Source organism: Malaclemys terrapin, chromosome 9 (genome assembly GCF_027887155.1).
Source record: "Malaclemys terrapin pileata isolate rMalTer1 chromosome 9, rMalTer1.hap1, whole genome shotgun sequence".
In the NCBI taxonomy this organism is placed as follows: domain Eukaryota; kingdom Metazoa; phylum Chordata; order Testudines; family Emydidae; genus Malaclemys; species Malaclemys terrapin.
Window position 1 is genome coordinate 91,800,338 of NC_071513.1, and position 21,590 is coordinate 91,821,927.

The following is a 21,590-nucleotide window of genomic DNA, read 5'->3' on the forward strand; positions in this document are numbered from 1 at the left end:
GCCTAGGGCACCAGGATTTGGGGGGCGGCATTTTGCCGCCCTTGGCGGCAATTCAGCGGCGGGGAGTCCTTCCGTTCTCCGGGTCTTCGGCGGCAATTCTGCGGCGGGTCCTTCACTCACTCCGGGACCCGCTGCCGAAGTGCCCTGAAGACCGGGAGCGCGGAAGGACCCCCCCGCTGCAGAATTGATGACGATGACCGGGAGCGCGGAAAGACCCCCGCCTAGGGCGCCAAAAACCCTGGCGCCGCTCCTGGGAGGGAAGGGTAAGATTTGAATCTGACCATTACTGAACTAGTGAATTCTGCTTGTTAACCACAAAGTCGCATTGAGTTCCTGAGCCTTTCCAACTATAGGCTGCCGCTGAGGTGTAGGTCTGCCTACCGGCTCGCTAAGGGCACATCTGCGCCGCATGTGGAAACCTATGGTAGCGAGTCTCAGAGCCTGTGTCTGAAGCCCGCCATGCTTCCTAGGCTGGACCTTGGGCTCTGGAGCCTAATCCTGAACATTTACCCAGCTATGGTTAGGGACATATGCATGTGCTATTAGACTTACTGCTGCCAGTTTCTGCTTGCAGTATAGATGTACCCTAAGACTGAACAGTGCAAGGATGCTCAGAGACTCATGGGTAGAATTTCAGAACAAAAAGTTGGTTTGGATATAACTGCGTTTCAAGCTCTCTGATGGGCTGGTACTAAACTGCCTCAGCTACAGACAATGTAATAAACTCTCTTTTTTATTTAATTAGGAAAAATTAACAAGTTTACAAATCATAGAATCATTGAATCATAGAATATCAGGGTTGGAAGGGACCTCAGGAGGTCATCTAGTCCAACCACCTGCTCAAAGCAGGACCAATTCCCAACTAAATCATCCCAGCCAGGGCTTTGTCAAGCCGGGCCTTAAAAACCTCCAAGGAAGGAGATTCCACCACCTCCCTAGGTAACGCATTCCAGTGCTTCACCACCCTCCTAGTGAAATAGTGTTTCCTAATATCCAACCTAGACCTCCCCCACTGCAACTTGAGACCATTGCTCCTTATTCTGTCATCTGCCACCACTAAGAACAGCCGAGCTCCATCCTCTTTAGAACCCCCACTTCAGGTAGTTTCAAGCAGCTATCAAATCCCCCCTCATTCTTCTCTTCTGGAGACTAAACAGTCCCAGTTCCTCAACCTCTCCTCATAAGTCATGTGCTCCAGACCCCTAATCATTTTTGTTGCCCTCCGCTGGACTCTTTCCAATTTTTCCACATCCTTCTTGTAGTGTGGGGCCCAAAACTGGACACAGTACTCCAGATGAGGCCTCACCAATGTCGAATAAAGGGGAATGATCACGTTCCGCGCTCTGCTGGCAATGCCCCTACTTATACAGCCCAAAATGCCGTTAGCCTTCTTGGCAACAAGAGCACACTGTTGACTCATATCCAGCTTCTCGTCCACTGTGACCCCTAGGTCCTTTTCTGCAGTACCGCTACCTAGCCATTCGGTCCCTAGTCTGTAGCAGTGCATGGGATTCTTCCGTCCCATGAACTGCTACAGACTAGGGACTGAATGGCTCTCTGCACAGGACTCTGCACTTGTCCTTGTTGAACCTCATCAGGTTTTTTTTGGCCCAATCCTCTAATTTGTCTAGGTCCCTCTGTATCAGATCCCTACCCTCCAGTGTATCTACCATGCCTCCCAGTTTAGTGTCATCTGCAAACTTGCTGAGAGTGCAGTCCACGCCATCCTCCAGATCATTAATAAAGATATTAAACAAAACCGGCCCCAGGACCGACCCTTGGGGCACTCCGCTTGAAACCGGCTGCCAACTAGACATGGAGCCATTGATCACTACCCGTTGAGCCCGACGATCTAGCCAGCTTTCTATCCACCTTTCAGTCCATTCATCCAGCCCATACTTCTTTAACTTGGCGGCAAGAATAAATATCAGAAACAAAACAATCATTACAAGAGTTAGCTCTTGTTTAGAGACAATCTATGGGAGTATAGTCATCAGGTCCTTCTATTTAACAGGGTGTTACCATGACAATGGAATAACTTTCTAGTGTCACATAAAAAGGGAAATTGAAATGAGGATAAATTAGTTGACCATTCCTAAGAGAGGGGCACTGAATTAAATCACAAACACACTGTGGATCCAGTAGAAAAACAATGTTTTTAGAGAAAATAATTTAACAGAAGAGTAATTGTAATATGTCATTCCTCTTGATCAGAGCAGATCTCTTTAAGAGGATGGCTTTAGTGGTACCTATTGGGGATGGGTGGGTGCAAGCCCGCCCACAGCTAAAGGCCCCTCCCCTCAGCCTAAGGGGAGGAGCTACCGGGCCCATGTGCCAAGCAATTGCGGGGAGGACAAAAAATGATGGCTTTAGTGGTAGCTGAGCAACATCATTGCAACCGAGCTTTAAACTCTCGTGATGTTTTCATGAGTGACGGGATTTCAGAGGGAACTGGAGCTCATCTGGCGATGATGTGAGAAGCTCCACTCCCTCATGAAGTTGAGCTGACAGTCTCTCCCCTCTGCTCATCCTTCTCACAGGGGGAGGAGGGAACAAAGGGTACATCTACAGGGTGATAAAAGACCTGGAGCATGGCTGTGGCTGGCCTGGGTCAGTTGACTCAGAATCAAAGGGCTTGGGCTGCAGGGCTGAAAATTACAGTGTAGATGTTTAGAGGCAGGCTGGAGCATGGCCTCTGAGACCCGCCCCTCCCCCGGCAATTTCCAGCCCCGCAGCCCAAGCCCCGTGATCCCAAGTCAGCTATCCCAGGCTCGGAGACTCAGTTCCACCGGTTTTTAATTGCAGTGTAGATGTGCCCTAAGAGCCCAACAGTCCAGTGTGGCTCTGCTTCTTAATCCCTGCTCCCTTCCTGTGAGAAATATGAGCAGGATGACACCTCTGCTCCTCCCTCTTACCCCTACAGCATCTGGTCTGGGCAGGGGTAGTGGGCGTGAAGAGCCCTTGGAGTTGTCCCCCAACAGCCTTGAGCAGGGTTAGAGGACCCACTGCAGCCCCTCAGGCCTGGGGGAGGGTGGTGAAGGGCCCTAAAAAAAGCAGAAGTGAGGCTGGGGGAACAGAACAGGAGGAGTGGAGGTTGAACTGACTGGAGCGCTGGGGGACAGGGGATGGGCAACTCCTGCAGCAGAGGCCAAAAACAGCTTGCCCAATAGATTTGGGAGAGTGGGCAACAGTGTGTGTGAGAGAGAGACGCACATGGGATGGGCAGGGGGAGATCAAAAAAATCAAAAGGCAGACTGAAAAAATCCAGTCTAATATTTATGCCAAAAAATTCCCATGATATTTTGGGCCAATCTCATGATTTTTGAACGTCCGACTCTCGATTTTTGATTTTGTGAGGTTGGCAATACTGAGTTATGATTTGCCAAAGATGTGCCTTTAAACTCTAAGATCTTACTGAAAATGATCTATAGGACCCCAAGAGAGCACTAACCCCCAAGCAAGTTCTGTCTCAGAAGAGTAACTTCTGCCTGGATCATACTACACCGAGGTCTTGCCCACCAGAGTTCAGGTTTGACAATTCTGGACTGCCTGCTGTGCACATTAATGTGATCAAGAACCTTGGAATGGAGGACTGGGCATATGTCGGTTTCTTCTCTGTCCATTTCCTCCCCGCCAAAATTTGTGACCTGCTAATATCTGTTTTAGATGCAATACTCAATTGTTTTTAAAATGTGCTAAGCTACATTGACAGACCAACACATCTCTTTAAATAACAAAGGTGGCACGGTAAGCAAGTGTCTCCAAAATCTTATTTTGTACCGTCACTGACATTTAACACTTACAAGGCTACCACGGTCTTTAAAATTCATTTTGTGTGATTGTAAAATATGGAGCTGGTCTCAAAACAGACAACAGGGGTCATACAACCAAGCGTCCCTTTAGTTTAGGGGTGATGAATATCTTCTCTTTCCCTTCTCGCCTCTGCTGGAAGAAGTTGTGCACTCTGCAACACCCATAAGCTTACAATTTCCTATTATCTTGTTACCAGGAAGAGTTATAAATCAGAGAATTCATCACTTGTAACTTTACTCATGGTGCCGTATACATCTGCTGAAGTCTTTCTATGGGTAAGACACATTATGTGTGGCTAAAAGACTCAGAGAATTATGTTCACACATCAATGAGTGTAAAGGTATCATTGGGTGTCTCAGTGGTAAGGCTTCTCAGCTGAATAGGTCATGCTGTGACCTCTGTTAAATTTATGGGAATTGGAGAATTGAGGCTACTCCCTAGACTGCAAGTTCTTGAAGGATAGTGTGAAGGAGGGAATCATTCAGGATCCAAACACTGAAATTCTTCAATTGTCTTTCTCAAGGTTTCATTTTATTGCTGATTTGAAAAACCATGTTCAATGCTATAATCCTACTAAAGTCTCTGAAGGGAGCATGAGCAGGGCCGGCTCCAGGCACCAGGTTAACAAGCAGGTGCTTGGGGCGGCCAAGGGAGAGGGGCGGCACCTGCGGCAATTCAGGGGCGGCAGGTCCTTCACTCCCTCTAGGGACCTGCCGCCGCCGATCGCGGCTTTTTTTTTTTTTTTTGCTTGGGGGCGGCAGAAATGCTGGAGCCGGCCTTGAGCATGAGCCTGGTCAACCTACTTTAAAAGAGATAAGGATTTGCCAGACGAGCTTTGATATAGACAAGAAGGATGGCTTTGTCATTAAGGCACTGGGCTAGGACACAAGGGGTCAATTCCTACTTGTACCATATACTTGCCATATATGCTTAGGGGGAGATTTTTCAAAGACATAAATGACAATCTCTCCATTAATCAATTTGGTCCTCAGTTCCCCATTTGCAAAATGGGAGTAACAGTACTTCATCTGTCTTGTCTATTCATGTACTGTAGTAAGTTCTTCAGGGCAGGAACTGTCTCCTAAGTTTTTATATAGTGGCTAACGCAATGGGGTCCTGATCTTGATTTGGGCCTCTACATGCTACTGTAATGTCCCAAGTACAGTGTTGCAATTAGAACATTCTCTATTTTCAAAAGTAAAAGTCTATGCACAACAGAATGGTTTGAATATATGAAATGTTTAGAGTACCTGATATTAGTGAGATGAACAGTAAATTAAATAAACTAATAGCTATTACCATCATTGTAAGGAAGACTTTTTCGTGTTAATATGAACAAGGTTGGAAGAAACCAGTGTTGGGTCATCCACCCCAAATCATTGCAGCAAGCATGTGGCCTTTTGAAAACCATTCAAAAGATGGAGGAAGTTTTGGAAAGGTTCCTAGCTTTTGCATAGGTGGTGTTGTTTTCCAGTTATGTTACAGAGCACAATTTGTTTTTAATGCCAAACTGGGAAATTTTGGGGTACTTTTTACGAAAGATTTTTGTGCCATTTTGGGTCTGTGGAAATCTTTGTGTGTCTAGAATTTTTATAGGTGCTATAAAGTTGAAGAAAACAATTTAAACAGTTGAAGTTTTACAACCATTCTGGGATTAAAAAATAAAAAGCTTAAATTTATCATTTTACGTCCTGCACATATGACAGACAGTATTTTTACTTTCAGAAGGTTTACTTTTAAACTGAGATAGTCTCAGATTACCTAAGAATACTTACCCAGGGTACACTGAAGGGAGAGTACTTCCAGCAATAGTGCTCAGTGTCTGAATAGCTGCAGAACAATATTTTTTTTAATGTATAGTATGTCAGCTTCTAGAGGTATCATCTACAATTGTGGGCTCACTGTCCATACACCTAATAAGAGACCGTGTGTGTGCCACCAGAGCCGCCCAGAGGATTCAGGGGGCCTGGGGCAAAGCGGGGAAGCTGCAGCGCTTGTACTCACCCAGCGGCGGTCCGGGTCTTCGGCGGCATTTCGGCGGCGGCGGGCCCTTCAGTCACTCCACGTTTTCGGCAGCACTGAAGGGCCCCCTGCCGCCAAAATGCCACCGAAGATGCGGAGCGACTTAAGGGCCCCCCACCGCCGAAATGCCGCCAAAGACCCAGACCGCCGCCTGGCTAGGGCTTGCGCCCCTGAGGGGCCTGGGACAAATTGCCCCACTTGCCCCCCCCTCTGGACAGCCCTGCACTGTGTGCCAAAGAGTTTACTATGGAAATGGAGAAGACAAAGAGTAGGAGAAAGGAAGTATGTCTATTTTAGAGCTGGGAAACAGACAGAGATTAATTATATTATATACTCTTCAGTGCAAAGACTGTCTCTTACTGTATGTATTGGATGTATAGAGGCTAGCACATATTGACTGAGGCCCCTAGGTGCTATAGGAATACAAATAAAGAGATTTGGCCAAGGTCACAGAAGAAGTTTGTGACAGGAAGAAATTGAACTCAGATCTCCTAAATCCTAATCCAACGCCTTAACCACAAGACTATCATCACTAAGTACTGTGGTCAGGAGTGCCACTATATTGCAGGAGAGATAAGGTGGGTGAGGTAAATATCTTTATTGGACCAACTTCTGTTGGTGAGCGAGACAAGCTGTCAAGCTTACACAGAGCTCTTCTTCAGGTCTGGGAAACCAAGGACATGTCTACTCTACACAGTTTTGTTGACAAAAGGCAGCTTTCGTTGACAAAACAGTGGAGTGTGCACACTGCAATGCTCTTCCAGCTGATTTAACTCTCCTCCTATACCGACATAATAAAACCACTAGTCCATGATTTTTAGTGTCCAGCAAGGTTATGAATTTAAGTTCCCAGGCTCATCTTTCGAAAGTGTTGTGCAGGTTTCCTTTGAGGATGAGAATTACTTCCTCTTAGTGTATGTGCAACATGCCTCGTGGCTCGTGACCAGGATTTCATCACTGAATTTTGTCCGCTGGTTGGAGAAGAGCTCTGTGTAAGCTTGAAACATTGCCTTTCTCCCCAACAGGAGTTGGTTCAATAAAAGATATTACTTTACCCACCTTGTCTCTCTGATATCCTGGACCAACAGGCCTACAACAACACCGAATCATACTGCATGTCCATCAGCCAACAGTACTAACACTGCAATTTCGTCCCAGGAACTGCCTCTTACAGAAAGCTACTTCCAGGAATAGCTTTCAAGACTTGGCAGCACCCACTGCTGTTTATGGCTTGACCACCACAACCTTCATATAAACTAAATATCTTTTTCCAAATAAATAAACAAATACAGTCTCTGAAACCTGAGTATATTCTGTTCAGCCTCACTTTCCAAGCAAAATTATAGGACATCAGTATAATAAAGAACTAGTTAACAGTGGCATAGTATAACCCATAACAATCAGTGTGGATGGAAAAAAAAAAAGAGGAAAGGATTGGCTCTTAGTGATATCATTGGTCAAAGCCCAACTTTTCTTCTTCAGTTCAACATTATATCGACATCTTGGGTTATAGCTTCAGTCAACTGAGCAGGAAATCTATGCAAAAACTCTGCCTTTATTGTTAATGATATTTGTGTAAATAACTTTCTGCACAATGAAAGGGTCATATCATTTTAATTCATTATTAAAACTGTATGCAGCTGTCACACAAGAAGAGCTAAATTCACCAGGCTTTTCACAAGCTGTTCTGCCATGGATGTTTTGTATAGCGTGTAGATGGGGATATAATTGTCTATTATTTAGATAGTGCTGGCAGTGAGCTAGGTGCATCTGTGACATGCAAAACTCTGGAAGATTCTCTCTTATACTTAAGGCCCCCATTCAGAAAAGCATCAGTATTCAGGAAGGGCCCTGACCCACATGTGTAAGTGCTTTTCTCAGCCAGAGTCTAAAACAACTTTTAGTGTGTCTCTCTTCAACAATTAAGAGTATGTGAATGGATTGGTTGCAGGGTGGGCCTGAAAGTAAAACATTCAAATCCAGCTCCAGATTTCCAGCTCCCCAAAATTTGAGGGTATGAGGATGTGGGTCTTTTGTTCAGCCCCAATGAAGATGGGGGCCATTTGCAAAATTCAGACGTCAAATGCCCACAAAACTCAGGGCATGCTTAGATATCGCATTTCAGTTTGTGTTCATTTCTAGTTGGCTGTTAAAAGACAGTGGTCGTTTGCTACACTATATTATAGATATATATATAAACTTGACATGAAGTATTCTCATCTACAATAGCTAAGCATACAGTCCCTAGAGCAGTCCCACCCCTTAGTCATGCCAGTCTATTCTCCTAATTTCAGTCCAAGGTTCTACCCTACTTGTAACCCGCAGCTGGTACTGTTATCATAAATTATTTACATCAGAAGTGTTAAATCAGGACACTACATTTTCAGAAAATGCCATCCATTTTACATAAATGAATCCACCATCATATTAACCCGTGTGCAGTACTATAAAACTGTGACCCTCATTAGGAATCATTATTTCACAATATGCTCCAGATGTGAATATTGCCAAGATGAAAGGTGTGGTCAGGGAAGCAAAAACCCACAACTCTGCAATTAAACATATATTATTGAATCAATATACCGTGATGGTTCCAGAGGAGCTATTGTGGTCTGAGCAATACAATCAAATCTCATTTATAGAGCATCTTGTCTTGCAAATGTCTCGTGGCACTTTCTGATCTACCATATCTAGTATCACACATCCACAGCATGAGATGTTAATATGTTAGTCCAGATAAAGGACAGATTCACCCTACTAGTGCAAGGCCATGCAAATTTCCGCACCCATTCTCTGTTACTGCTGGCTACACCATTATCCTGTCAACCAGGCTTGTAACCAAGGGGTCCTCTTCAGCTTCTCTCTCTCCTCTCTTGATTCCTGCAGCCTCCTTTCTTCTGGTCTTTGGATACATTCAGTCCACCCAAATGCAGCCACTCAATTTACGTTCCTTTCCTGTTAATCTGACCATCCTGCCCCCAGCCAACTCCCACTCTCACTACACCAATCCCCACCTTCTCTTCATTCAAATCCCACCCAAAGACACAATAGCATTTAACTCTACCACTATATACAAATTTGCACACATCTCAGTTCACCAAACCAAGTCGTAAGGCAACATCGGTGAGAAACAGAAGTAATTGTTTCACTTGGATGGCCAACTCACCAGAACTGGTGAAAAGCAACCGTTTGCGGAAGTTATTTTCAAGCAGTATCAGCATAGCCTCCCTTGCTTCCACAATTCCAGTAATGTGTGTGATGGGGTAAACTCCAAAGAGAGTCTTGCTCTGAATGGTGCTGTCAGCACGAGGTATTAGAAACCTGGCAATCTCACTTGCATTATCAACAAGCAAAACCAAAGCGCTCCCCAAAAGCATCCAGAACCCGACTACACCCACCTACGCCTTTCATTGTCTGCTTCACAGGTATACAGCTTTCTAGCACTTATATTCATCCTACTCCTGTTCAGCCTTTGAGAGTGTAAAATAACAAATGGGTCTGGTAAGAGCTGTCACTGTCTGCTGTCTGTGTGTGCTGGTGTGAATCTCTAAATGGAAATAAAGTACTTTAATAACACATTTTCTCCAAACTGTCCTCATAGATAAAGTTAACTTCCAATCAGTCCATGAACACTTACCAACGCAGAGTGCCCACTTCAGCCTGCATCTTCAGCTCTCTTCTCAGAGGCGTCTGTATAAGTGGGCAGCAATTTGATTTAAAGACTCTTCAGGTAAAAAATACTATAACATAACACCCCCACCATTACCACCACCTGCCTGTGCTATTTAATCTCCACTGTTGATGTTTGGACTTTCGCCGTACTTGCCCAGATAGGAGTTCTCCCTACAAATTAAGCTGAACGTCACCATGTTTTCAATCAATGTTGCTTCCAGTCATGAAATGCCACAGTCACAAATTAAATAATAATCCTCGTGCCCTGTGGAATCCTATTATGCACCTTCCAGACAGTGGCCACCAGCCCAGGTGCTCTAATTAATTGTCCCAGCATGTAAATTCCCAGACACTGGTGACGGGGAGCTTTTCTATGGAAGCACCTTGATTCTAGGAAGAAGCATGGACTCATGCTTAAAGTACTGAACTGAGCCAAAGCAGAGCTGGCTTCATCTCCTGGCTGTGTCAACGACTTCCTGTGTGAACCTGGGTAAGTCACTTAGTCTCGCTCTTCACGTCCCCATCTGTAACTGTAGGGACAATTACGCTTCCCTGCCTCACGGGGATATAGTGAAAGTACTTGCCTTAGTGTCTGTGAGGTGCTCAGATACTATGTTGATAGGGCCATAAAGGTACCTAACATAGTGCAAGGCTCATAGTGCAATGGCTTAGGCAGAAGGTAACTCTGGCCTATAGAATTGGGTGGGGCTGGTGGTTTGGGGTTCCTTTCACATTAATGAGGTGACAGTGACTAATCTAGCAATTGCCTGCCAGTTCGTAATTGTTGGTGAATCACTACTAACTGGTGTTTTTGAACATATCGAAAACACGCTCAGAAGTAGGTTGCATGGCTCATAAATACAGGTAATAGAATATTAGTTAAACTACATTAGTCACAAGCCATATCTGGGGCCTCCTTATTGTTGGATCCACCCACTTCATTTCTGTGCAATATTCAGGAAAGTTTAGAGATGGTTCCAGCCTACTAAGTAGGAAAGAAGCTCCCCAGCATGCAAGATCTCTAAGCTGTCTATTCAAACACAACCACCTGCTATCATATTGGCTATGGTACTTCTCTGTCTGCCATTACTGTAGTATGTGAGCACCCCAGAAGCTTTAATATATTCATCCTCACAACACTCCTGTGAGGCAGGGAAGAATGAGTACCCCATTTTGATTTCCAGGAGGCCCAGAAACTTTGAGATTTGCCCAAGGTCAAACAGGAAGCTTGTGTCAACAAGGAATTGAACCCATCTCTCTGGCAAGTACCCTAACTATTGGACCATCCTTCCTTCTCTGTATGATGCCTACTGAGGGTCCACTATATGGACCACATCTTAGTTTCTCACTGGTAGTGAAACATTTACCTGTCACTCATACAGAGCAGTGGGAGTTTCAGCTGTAAGTGACAGGTAAGGGTGACTTTTTTTTTTTTACAATTATTATTATTTTGTTTATTAATGTTTCCAAGGAAATAGGAAAATATTTTGTGCTTTTGAAAGCCTGTCACCTCCAGGTAAATAATTTAATAGCATGTAGAAGTGCCAATTAGAACTCATTATAAATTGACTGATCTGCTCTGGCCCTGAAAGGATATCAAAATATGCTCTGTCCCTTCTGTAATAGGGATTTTGCTTCTGTACAAGTCTGATCAGGGAAATACATTCTTTTATGGATTCATACATAGCATTCTTTGAGAAAAAGCACTACGTAAGCCAAATAAGTAACATCAACTCAAACAAAGAGTAGGGCAGAGTGAGATCCCTTGTTGACAAATAGCGGTGCAGATTTTAGCTTTACCACGGTGATAGGCACTCTAGAAATGCCTGGAAGACAGAAAGATTCAAATTCAGTGATGAAAAGGTGAGGTTTATGCCCCAATGGATCATTATAACAGAATCCCACTCCATTCCACAAACCAGATTTGATCCATCTGTAAGTTTCACATCCCTGATCTAAAATCTTCTAGAGCAATAAAAGACAATAAGTAGCAGTGGAAAAAAAAATCAATGTCTTGGCTTTGAGGCCTAAAAATATAATGATTGTACTATAGGGAGAGAAAAACTGCTGATTATGAGGCCTTTCTTCAAGAAAGTTAAATTCAACGTATACATTTAAGGAGCAGGTTTGTTACTAGAGGATAAAACTTTACTACTGGAGTGTAAGCTCAGCATCTTGATTCTAAGCACTCTGGGGGCAAGGACTATCTTTGTCTCTGCAGTGCTTAGCACTTCAGCCCATGGGATTTTTCAGTTCATAGGGGTCAGACTGTGGCTGGCTTGTTCAGGGGCACAATGAGGAGGGGTTGGGGGAAATAACATGGACATGCCCTCTCTTCTCTTTCATGCCTGTGCATGAATCAGCTATAATTTCAGTCCCCTGTGTACTCCCTAGGACACAAGACATGCCAAAAGGCACAGGAAGGAACATGGAGAAGGCAGTAAATGGCTGCCCCCAATCCCTCAGAGCAGCTAGTAAGAGTTTACTGGCTGCAGAAAAGAATATATCCCATATATCTCCAAGCATGGTGCAGTGGCTGCACGCCCTAAGAGCTCTAGCTAGCAGACACTGTGCTCAATGCCTCCCAAAGTGCCCACTGCAGCAGAGGGGTCTACATTGACTCCATGCAGGCCAGATGTGCCTAGTAGGCACTATCTGACCATGCTATTTCAGATTAACCTTCTGTTTTGTGTAGGTGTTGCAGCTGCTTGGGAAATACTCATCTTTGCTTCCTGCCTTATTTGCACAGAAGGTGTGTAATAAGCCACATGATGGAAGGCTATGTTGGATCTTATTGCCTAATTGTAATTATGCCCACCGTACCCTACCACCTTAATTTTCTCTCCCCAAATGTCTGGCCTTCAAGGATGGTGTTGTTGAGAAGGTGGAGAGAGTGTCCCTGCCAAAAGCTTGTTTCACAAGGCAACAGCATGTCACACAGAGGGTTAATTTAAAATCAGAAAGTGCACTTAAAAAAAAAATAAAGACACTAATGCTTGTTTCAGTGTCACAGACACAGAGCCCATAATAGCCATCTGTGGAATATGGAAATAATCCAGCTCATGAAAAAGACCACAATAGCACTCTTGTGAATTAATCACACTTTATTTGAAGTCTTCACCTCACTCGTGGGATGAATTTCATATCCCAGAGACACACGCCACTCTGGATATAGTATGTACTGCAATACTGCAGGATTCTTTCTATGCTCTTAAGTAACAGAGTAGTTGTTAGCTTCTTTCATTTCTTGGTTTAATGACCAGGAGAAAAATATTTTCAGGACAACAGAGTGCAAAATTTAAAGTTTTAAAAGATGTATGACATAGCATGATGTTTATGAAGTATTTTTACACTTTCTGATGCTGGGAAGATTAATTTAAGATCAGATTTAAGATCAGCTCTTTTGACCCTCTCTCCTCTCCCCCCCCCCCCCCAAGGCATCATGTTTCTTGCTAGCTAAGTTATTAACAAATGGCCACAACAATATTTTTTGACATATGTAAGTCTGGGTTTTGTAGAGCTTTTGTAACCCACCCACCTCCTGGGTGTAGTGTTCTGTACCATCTAGTGGCAACGAGAGAGCGAGCAAGCAAGTGAGAGCGTGAGAGTTTAGCTCATATGGTAGAGGCTCACCCACTAAGCTCCAGAGGTCCCAGGTTCAATCCCACCCGCCAACAATCGGGGTCTGGCGGTGTTACACCTGATTAAGCGGAAGAGTTATTTCTCATATCCCCTCATAGCAATCCAGATGTTTCCTTCTGTTCCAACAGATGGAGGCCAAAAACTAAGGTGAATTTACAGAGCTTTCCTCTCCACATACCATATTGCCAAGATACAGGGACAGTACACCAATTTCTTCAGGTGTTCTCCTTGCTAGTGGCAGAAACCACTTAATTCTTAAGCTCCATTGATGAGAGTTCTCCAAGGAAGCATTATTTTGTCCTGTCTGATTATTTTAATGGCTGATAAATAGTATAGAAATGGTGAAAAGCAACTTATTCTTCTCTTGATAACAGCACTTTTATTGGGTCTGTGGTGATCAATAGCATGCTTTCTAATATACAAGAGTCTCTGAATGAGACAAGAAATTCAATTTTCCTCTTCTCCAAATATTTTCCCTTGATTAATGAAATGTGACATCTTTAGAGTTAGATTTTCAAAATCAACATTTACATGTGCACATATATTATCAGGTTAGTACATAGGCAATACTCTGAGAAATACAAGGATAGTGTCACTAGTGCAGGGCGGCACCTCTAAAGCAAGGACAGAAGAGTGTTGATGCTGTACAAACCTATAGGTAGGTGTGCAAAGGATATTTTAAGAAAATAACTGCTATTATTGTTATTGATTGTTTGTGTTATGGTAGCACTTGACTCCAATGGAACTGCTCATGCACTTAAAGCTTGGCGTATGCTTTTTCTGGATTGGTGCCTCAGACTCAAAATAAACAAATAATATGTCAGGATAAAACAATAATTTCTTTCCTTAAATCTGAATGGTATCTGTGATTGTTTTGCAGTTGGAGACTCAGTTGAGGTGCCAAGTGTCTTACTGACAATTGCTTTGGGAACCATAAGTTTGAATTTCCTGGCCCATGTGCATGAAAACTCTTAACCATAATGTTCATTAACTTATTGGCAGTCAAGTGTAAAACTATAATTAGGCAGGCCAAAAAAGAATCTGAAGAGTAACGAGCAAAAGACACAAAAACTAACAGCATTTTTTTTTAAAGTACATCAGAAGCAGGAAGCCTGCTAAACAATCAGTGGGGCCACCGGACAATTGAGGTGCTAAAGCAGCACTCAAGGAAAACAAGGCCATTGCAGAGAAGCTAAATGAATTCTTTGCATTCTTCACTGCAGAGGATGGGAGGGAGATTCCCACATCTGAGTCAGTTTTTTAGATGATAAATCTGAGGAAGTGTCCTGGATTCAGGTGTCAATAGAGGTGGTTTTGGAACAAATTGATAAATTAAATAGTAATAAGTCACCGGGACCAGATGGTATTCACCCAAGAGTTCTGAAGGAACTCCAATATGAAATTGCAGAACTACTAACTGTGGTATGTAACCTATCACTTAAATCAGCTTTTGTACCAGATGACTGGAGGATAGCTAAAGTGACATCAATTTTTTTTAAAAGGCTCCAGATACGATTCTGGCAATTACAGGCCAGTAAGTCTACCTTCGGTACGAGGCAAACTGGTTGAAACTATAGTGAAGAACAGAATAACCAGACATACAGATGAACACAATTTGTTGTGGAAGAGTCCATATGGCTTTTGTAAAGGGAAATCATGCCTCACCACTCTATTAGAATTTTTTAAGGGGGGGTCAACAAACTTGTGAACAAGGGCGATAAGTGGATATAGTGTACTTGGACTTTCAGAAAGCCTTTGACAAGGTCCCTCACCAAAGGCTCTTAATCAAAATAAGCTGTCATGGGATAAGAGGGAAGGTCCTCTCATGGATTGGTAACTGGTTAAAAGACAGGAAACAAAGGGTAGGAATGTATGGTCAGTTTTCAGAATGGAGAGAGTGGAGTCCCCCAGGATCTGTACTGGGATCAATGCTGTTCAACATATTGATAAATGATCTGGAAAAAGGGGTAAACAGTGAGATGGCAAATTTATAGACAATACAAAATTATGCAAGATAGTTAAGTCCAAAGCAGACTGCGAAGAGTTACAAAGGGATCTTGCATAACTGGGTGACTGATGAAAAAATGGCAGATGGAATTCAAAGGGCAACAAAAATTATTAGGGGTATGGAACAGCTTCCATATGAGGAGAGATTATTAGGACTAGGACTTTTCAGATTGTAAAAGAGACAACTAAGGGGAGATATAATAAAATAATGGAGAAAGTAAATAAGGAAGTGTTATTTATTCCTTCTCATAACATAAGAACTAGGGGTCACCAGATGAAATTAATAGACAGCAGGTTTAAAACAAACAAAAGGAAGTATTTCTTCACACAACACATAGTCAACCTGTAGAACTCCTTGCCAGAGGATGTTGTTAAGGCCAAGATTAAAACAGGGTTCAAAAAAGAACTGGATAAGTTCATGGATGATAGGTCCATTAATGGCTATTAGCCAGGATGGGCAGGGATGCAAAATCATGCTCTGAAGTGTCCCTAGCTTCTGTTGCCAGAAGCTGGGAATGGGCAACAGGGGATGAATCACTTGATGATTCCCTGTTCTGTTCATTCCCTCAGAAGCATCTGGCATTGGTCACTGTTGAAGACAGGATACTGGGCTAGATGGACCATTGGTCTGACCCAGTATGGCTATTCTGATACACTTATGTTTTTGCACATAATTATAAAGCCTGGAGAAATTTTGTGGACATTTGCAGGAAGAGATGAGTTAAATAACTACAACTTCCAGTCACCTTGATTTGCTCAATAAAGTGTCTAAAATAAGGGTCTAAATATCAGTCCCTCTGAGATTAGTCCTTAGAAACCGGAAAGCTAGGCCAGATGTCAATAAGCATCACCCTCAAAATAATTTGCTTTTATAATGACTTCTGTGTAGAGTCAACATTTTCCTGTCCTCCTTCATAAAGCCAAAATAGAAATCTATGTACTTTTTGATAAAGATAATGGCCAAGATGATGGCTCAGTGAAGTTAAGGGGGATGGTGGAGGAGAGGTAGTGGCTGCTATATGCTTGGCACTTTTAAAAATCAGGCCACTTGTTTTAGAGTCTAAATATGACTTAGGAGCCTAACATCAGGGTAGGTAAAACTTCTAGCTTCCAAATTCTTAATAGCCCTTTATGGGTGAGATTTTGCAATACTTATTGGAAAAAAAGGCAAGACTAACTTGGGCTGTTGCCTTATCTATGAGGATAGTGGCCATCACTCAAGCTTTATAGGGCACCTATATGAACTTCTAGAGACACTACCTTCAAAATGCTGTAATATCAGTTCTTTTGATGCAGCCTTTGGCTGCAGCATGATACAAGTGTAACAGGCTAATCACTAATGATTAAGAGAGACTGATGACATCATTAAGGTTGATTCTGCACACAAGCAAACAGTTTATCATAGTCTGTTCCCGGCAATTGTAATCCAATTTCTGTTATCTTTCATTGTTTAAAAGAGGAGAGAGCAAGAGAGAGAGAGACAGTACATCAATCTGATAAAGATGTAAAAAAACTGGTGCTTTTTTGCGATTATGTCGGTTTTATAGCAGCATTATGGAAACACGACAGGGAAACTAAAATCTGATTACGTCTAATTCCTTGCCCATTATGTGATTATTATGAACCATGACTTCTACTGGCACAGTTTGAATTACACGGTTATAATACAAGGGATTTCCAATATAATTAACTGAGACTGGCAGCACCAAAGAAATCTGGGCATAACTTTGCAAAGCTGTGGCTTCCTAAAGATTTCACAATTTTTCTCTTCCTTCTCTTCCAATAGAATTCACTGTATTCTTATTAAAGCCATGGGAATTCCTCCTTTTATTCCATTCATCTAGGAAGTTATTATAGCACTGGTGAAACTATGGTACCTCACTCACAAACTTGGCCAAGATTTTCAAAAGTGACTAGGGATTTTGGGAACTTTAATTTTGGGAGCCTGATTTTTCAGAAAGTGCAGAGCATCTGCCCTCTGAAGATTAGATTCCTTTAAGGTGCTTGGGCCACTAAGAATAGTCACTCAAAATCATCTCTTGGTTTTGGAAATCTTAGCCAAGATCTTACTTATTTTGTGTCTGGAGCAGCTGAGACTTTGCAATCATCACTGAAGCTGAAGCTCTGGTCTCTTCGTTGGTGAGAAAAATTGGGCTATATCCACAGAGAGCTGCTGTCTAGCAGATTGATCCATGATAATTAGGAGAAAAAGAACCAAACATAGCAGCCAGGGGTTGCCTCCCCATAGAGTGCTCTAAGGCATATGAGAGCAAAACCCAACTTCATACAAACTCAAAGTCTTCCCTGCAAAGCACTCTACAGCCTGTCTAACCCAGCAGAAGATAAGTGACTGGAGGAATAGAGTGGAAATCATCAAATTAAAAGTAATAAATAGCTAAAGTCTACTGTTGCCTGGCCACTGAAAGAACTATTTACAGGCATATCTGCTGGAAGAGGAAAACACCAGGGCAGGATCCTTTCCTTTTATTGGACAAGTGACAAAAATGTTGCTTTACTCCTGTCTCCATCTCCTGGTAGGCAGACCTGTACCAATTGTCCTGGATGGTATAAGGGAACATAGAATTATTTTCTTCTCACTCACTGTGGTCTATCAGCCCCCAGTTGTCTGTCTGTATACATTTCTATTTGCAACAAATGGCAGTGAATCATCTAATATCACAATGGGATACATTAAAGTAATTTAGATAAACAGGGATTCAGATGAATATGAGAATTTTAGTATACAGTAAATGGGAGCATAAGAGGTGGGGGGGTTCAGATCATCCAGGTTCACTTTGCTTCTGTAGTTCTGATCCAGTTACAGTGAATAGAATATAAATCAAAATATCTTTTTTTCTGATATGCATCCAAAGATTTGATTTTTCATTAAAAATATTATGATACATTTTTAACTAATAAGATGCAAATGCATTAAGGGAGAAAGTAGAAAATGATAATTGGTTTATTTACCTCTGATGTCACATTCCCTCACAAGACGGACATAACAGTTAGAGCTGGGCGAATTTTTTCAGCTAAAGTTTTACATGCAGATTCAGGTCAACAGAAACATTTCACAGATTTGTGTCAAATTCACTGAATTGTTTTGCTTAAAAAAAAAAATTCCCTCCTCCTCCCCAAAAATCAAAATATTTTGTGTCAACATTCTCAAAATAAAGTGTTTTGATTCTAAAGGACTTTTTGTTTTGAAATTTGCTTCAATTTTAAGTTAAAAAACTCAAAAATGAAAAAGTGTTTAGTTTGACCCATAATTATTTTTTTCTTTGGTTTGGCCACTGAATCAAAATAACTATTGTTTGCATAGCTCTAATAATAATAATAATAATAATAATAAGCCCAACACAGATCTGTTCATAAGGCAACAGGAAAAAGTTGGGGTTAAAGATGGATAGTAATGGCATTGAACAAGGAGAAACATTGATCCTTGGTACTCATAGGATCCCTATTACTGCAGTATCTGAGTACCTTATGAGGTTTAATGTGTTTATCCTCACAAACACCCCCAATGAAGTATGGAAGTACTATTTATCCCCATTGTACAGATGGGGAAGGGAAACACAGAGAGAGAGAATGACTTGCTCAAGGCCACATTGTGGCAAAGTAGGGACTTGAACCCAAGTCTTTGGAGTGGCTCATGCCCTAACCACTGATCCATCCTTGCTTTCTGTAGAATACAGGAGTAAATAAAGTGATAGAGCAACAATGCATTTATCCTAGCGGTCACATTTTCCCCCTCATACAGTATATTACAGTACATTAGGGTTCAGTTAACACCACAAATCACTTGAGCTTTGTTGTGTTTATTATAATGCCTCACAAACCCCAGGATTTATGTATATCCCTTAGTTTGCAGATTTGGCCTGAAATCACATTGCAAGATTGTGACCATTGCTCATTATGATGTTGTCAGAACCACTAAGTGCAATCATAGCCTTGCATTTCATAGTTTTCGGCCATTCATCTATACTACTTTAATCTCATACCTCAAGTGCTGTTCTGAACTGCCCTGCTGCTACGGCATACTTCTTTTGTCTATAGCAAGTGCTGGCATCTTTTAAGGCTACCTGAAGCCATTTGTCAATCTGTGGCAGAAAGCTGAAATTAGGTGCACTCAGAGAGTCTACTATTTCAACAGCTCGACACGTTGATTGTGCGCTGGTAGACGCCATGGACCCAACAAACTCATATGTAATATCCTCCTCATCAATGTAGACCAACTTTATTTCCACATCCATTAGACTTTTCAGAGGAATATGAGGCAAAGGCATTGTGGCTAACTGATTATCAAGCTCTAACATTCTTGCCTCTTTTTTCACAGCTGGCTTTTCTTCACTTTCTAATTTCCGTTTAAATCCTGCTCTGTCTAAATCATTACTTTGTTTTTCCTTGCCATTCTTTGCCATTTTTATTCTCTCCAATACATTTTCTACTGCTGTTTCCCTGGGGTGTTTTTTCACCTCTTGCAATGCTTCCGGAATATCATTCAGTTTGTTGGCTGCTATGGTTGGCTCCCTACTAGCATTTGCTTTTGGGGAGGTTTCATTTTGGCACACCTTGTTTATGATGTTCCCAAAACCTGTGTTGCTTGCTGACTCCATGACTCATTGAAGAAAGCAGAACGTCCTATGAGAAAATGTGGAAAGGTTTAGAATTCTAAACTGCTGCAAAGTAAACAATGCATGTAAGTATTTTATTTAGCACATCTACTGCTGGCACCATTACCAGTCAATATTCACCAGCAGTTAGCACACAGCTTATCAGAGACTGCATAGTTATTCTGTGCATATGGCAATAAATAAGGTGTCAGATACTGTTTGGTAGCTGTTGGCAAAGGGTATCTTTTTAATGGTGACATCAGGGTCTCTGTATCTTACATAGATGACATGCAAAAAACTGCAGCTTTCGTAGATTCTTATTTAGGGCTCACGGAAACAAAAATACTAAGGACTAGATTGCAGTTTGGACTGTATCTTTGTGACAAAATCTAGTCCTAAATTGTTATTAGTTAATTCAGAGTCCTAGGGTTTAACTCTCAGCCTCTTCAGTGGGAGCTACTGGTACAACAGGAATGGTAGAGTCAGGCCCTTCATCTCAGAAGGAATCATCTGTGGTTGATTGACCCACAATGCACACTTTCATGGACTGCCCAAAGTCATCTCAAGAGAAAACCATTGCCTGATTTTCAGGCATTGAGGTAATAGGAGCTGTGGGATGTTTGACAAAAATCAGACCGCGGAGGGCATTAGAGAGGGGTCATAACTGCACATTTCCAAGATGGATCCTAATTTGAGCCAAGTCTGAGATCATTCACATCTGGGCTGATGGTTCAGGCTCATCTCATGTATAGAGATTCCACAGGTTACCATTGCTATTAAAAAACATAAAAGCCGAAAGGTCCAATTCTGTACTCCATTTTGATGGAGGTACAGAGGCATCAAACCAGCGTAACAGAATGCAGAATCAGGCTCAGTCTTCATCTCTGCATTACTTTTCTCAGAAAGAGAGAGGTGGCCTGAACCAAAGCTGACTGCTAGCTTGCATAATAGACTTCAGATTCACTCCCCCCCCCCCATTCACAGCTGCCTCTTCTGAACTCAATCTAGAAGTGTGGGAGGCAGAAGGACTTCTTTTCATTTTTCAATTTATTATGATTAATTGTGGTAGGTTTAATGGCGACTGTCTTTCAGAATGGCTTGTTAAGCAGAAAGGTTTGGCCTCTAACCTCGCATTACAGTTAAACATTCTCCTACACATTTAAAGTGCTTAAATACAAGGACAGATTGTATGAATGATAGATACAAAACAGATGCAATGATTTGTTTGAGCAAAAACAGATTTTAAAATATTACACCTAGCAAACTTTTTCACCCTTGGTAAAGGTCTCCATTGAGTACGGTGGGGCTTATTGCAGGACATATGTCTGTGGACACCATCGCACAGTGATCCATCAGATTCACTGTTTAGGGCAATGTGCATTTGAAAAAGAAAAAGAGAAAAGAGAGCGGAGAAAACAGGTGGCGGCATTGTAGGCCACATGAGACCATGTTTTTTGTCAGTCACAGCGTAAAACAGGGGTTCCAAACCTTTGTCACGTTGCGACCCACCTGATCACCCTAGGCCTCCTCTCATCTAGATGGGATCTAACTGGGACCCCCTCTCCCATTTCACAGTATTGGAATAGCAAGGTAGTCACAACCTGCAGACATCGGTTCCCAACCTCTAGGTTGAGAAATTGGCTTTAGAAGAACTGCCCCCAGAAAAGCATTTTCAGGCCTCTACAAATACTATAGACGCAGGGCCGGCTCCAGGCACCAGCCCAGCAAGCAGGTGCTTGGGGCGGCCAAAGGGAAGGGGCGGCACATCAGGCTGTTTGGTGGCGGATCCCTCTCAGAGGGAAGCACCTGCCGCCGAATTCC

General features: G+C 42.4%; 1 protein-coding gene across 1 annotated transcript in view; it reads right to left on the reverse strand.

Annotated features, from left to right (window-relative positions):
• Positions 1-19,772, reverse strand: part of SPATA16 (spermatogenesis associated 16) — a 121,193-nt gene extending 101,421 nt beyond the window's left edge. The window contains exon 1 of the mRNA XM_054040820.1: positions 19,158-19,772. Within this exon, the coding sequence (XP_053896795.1) occupies positions 19,158-19,772 (615 nt within the window). The remainder of the gene's footprint in view (positions 1-19,157) is intronic.
• Between the last annotated feature and the right edge of the window lie 1,818 nt (positions 19,773-21,590).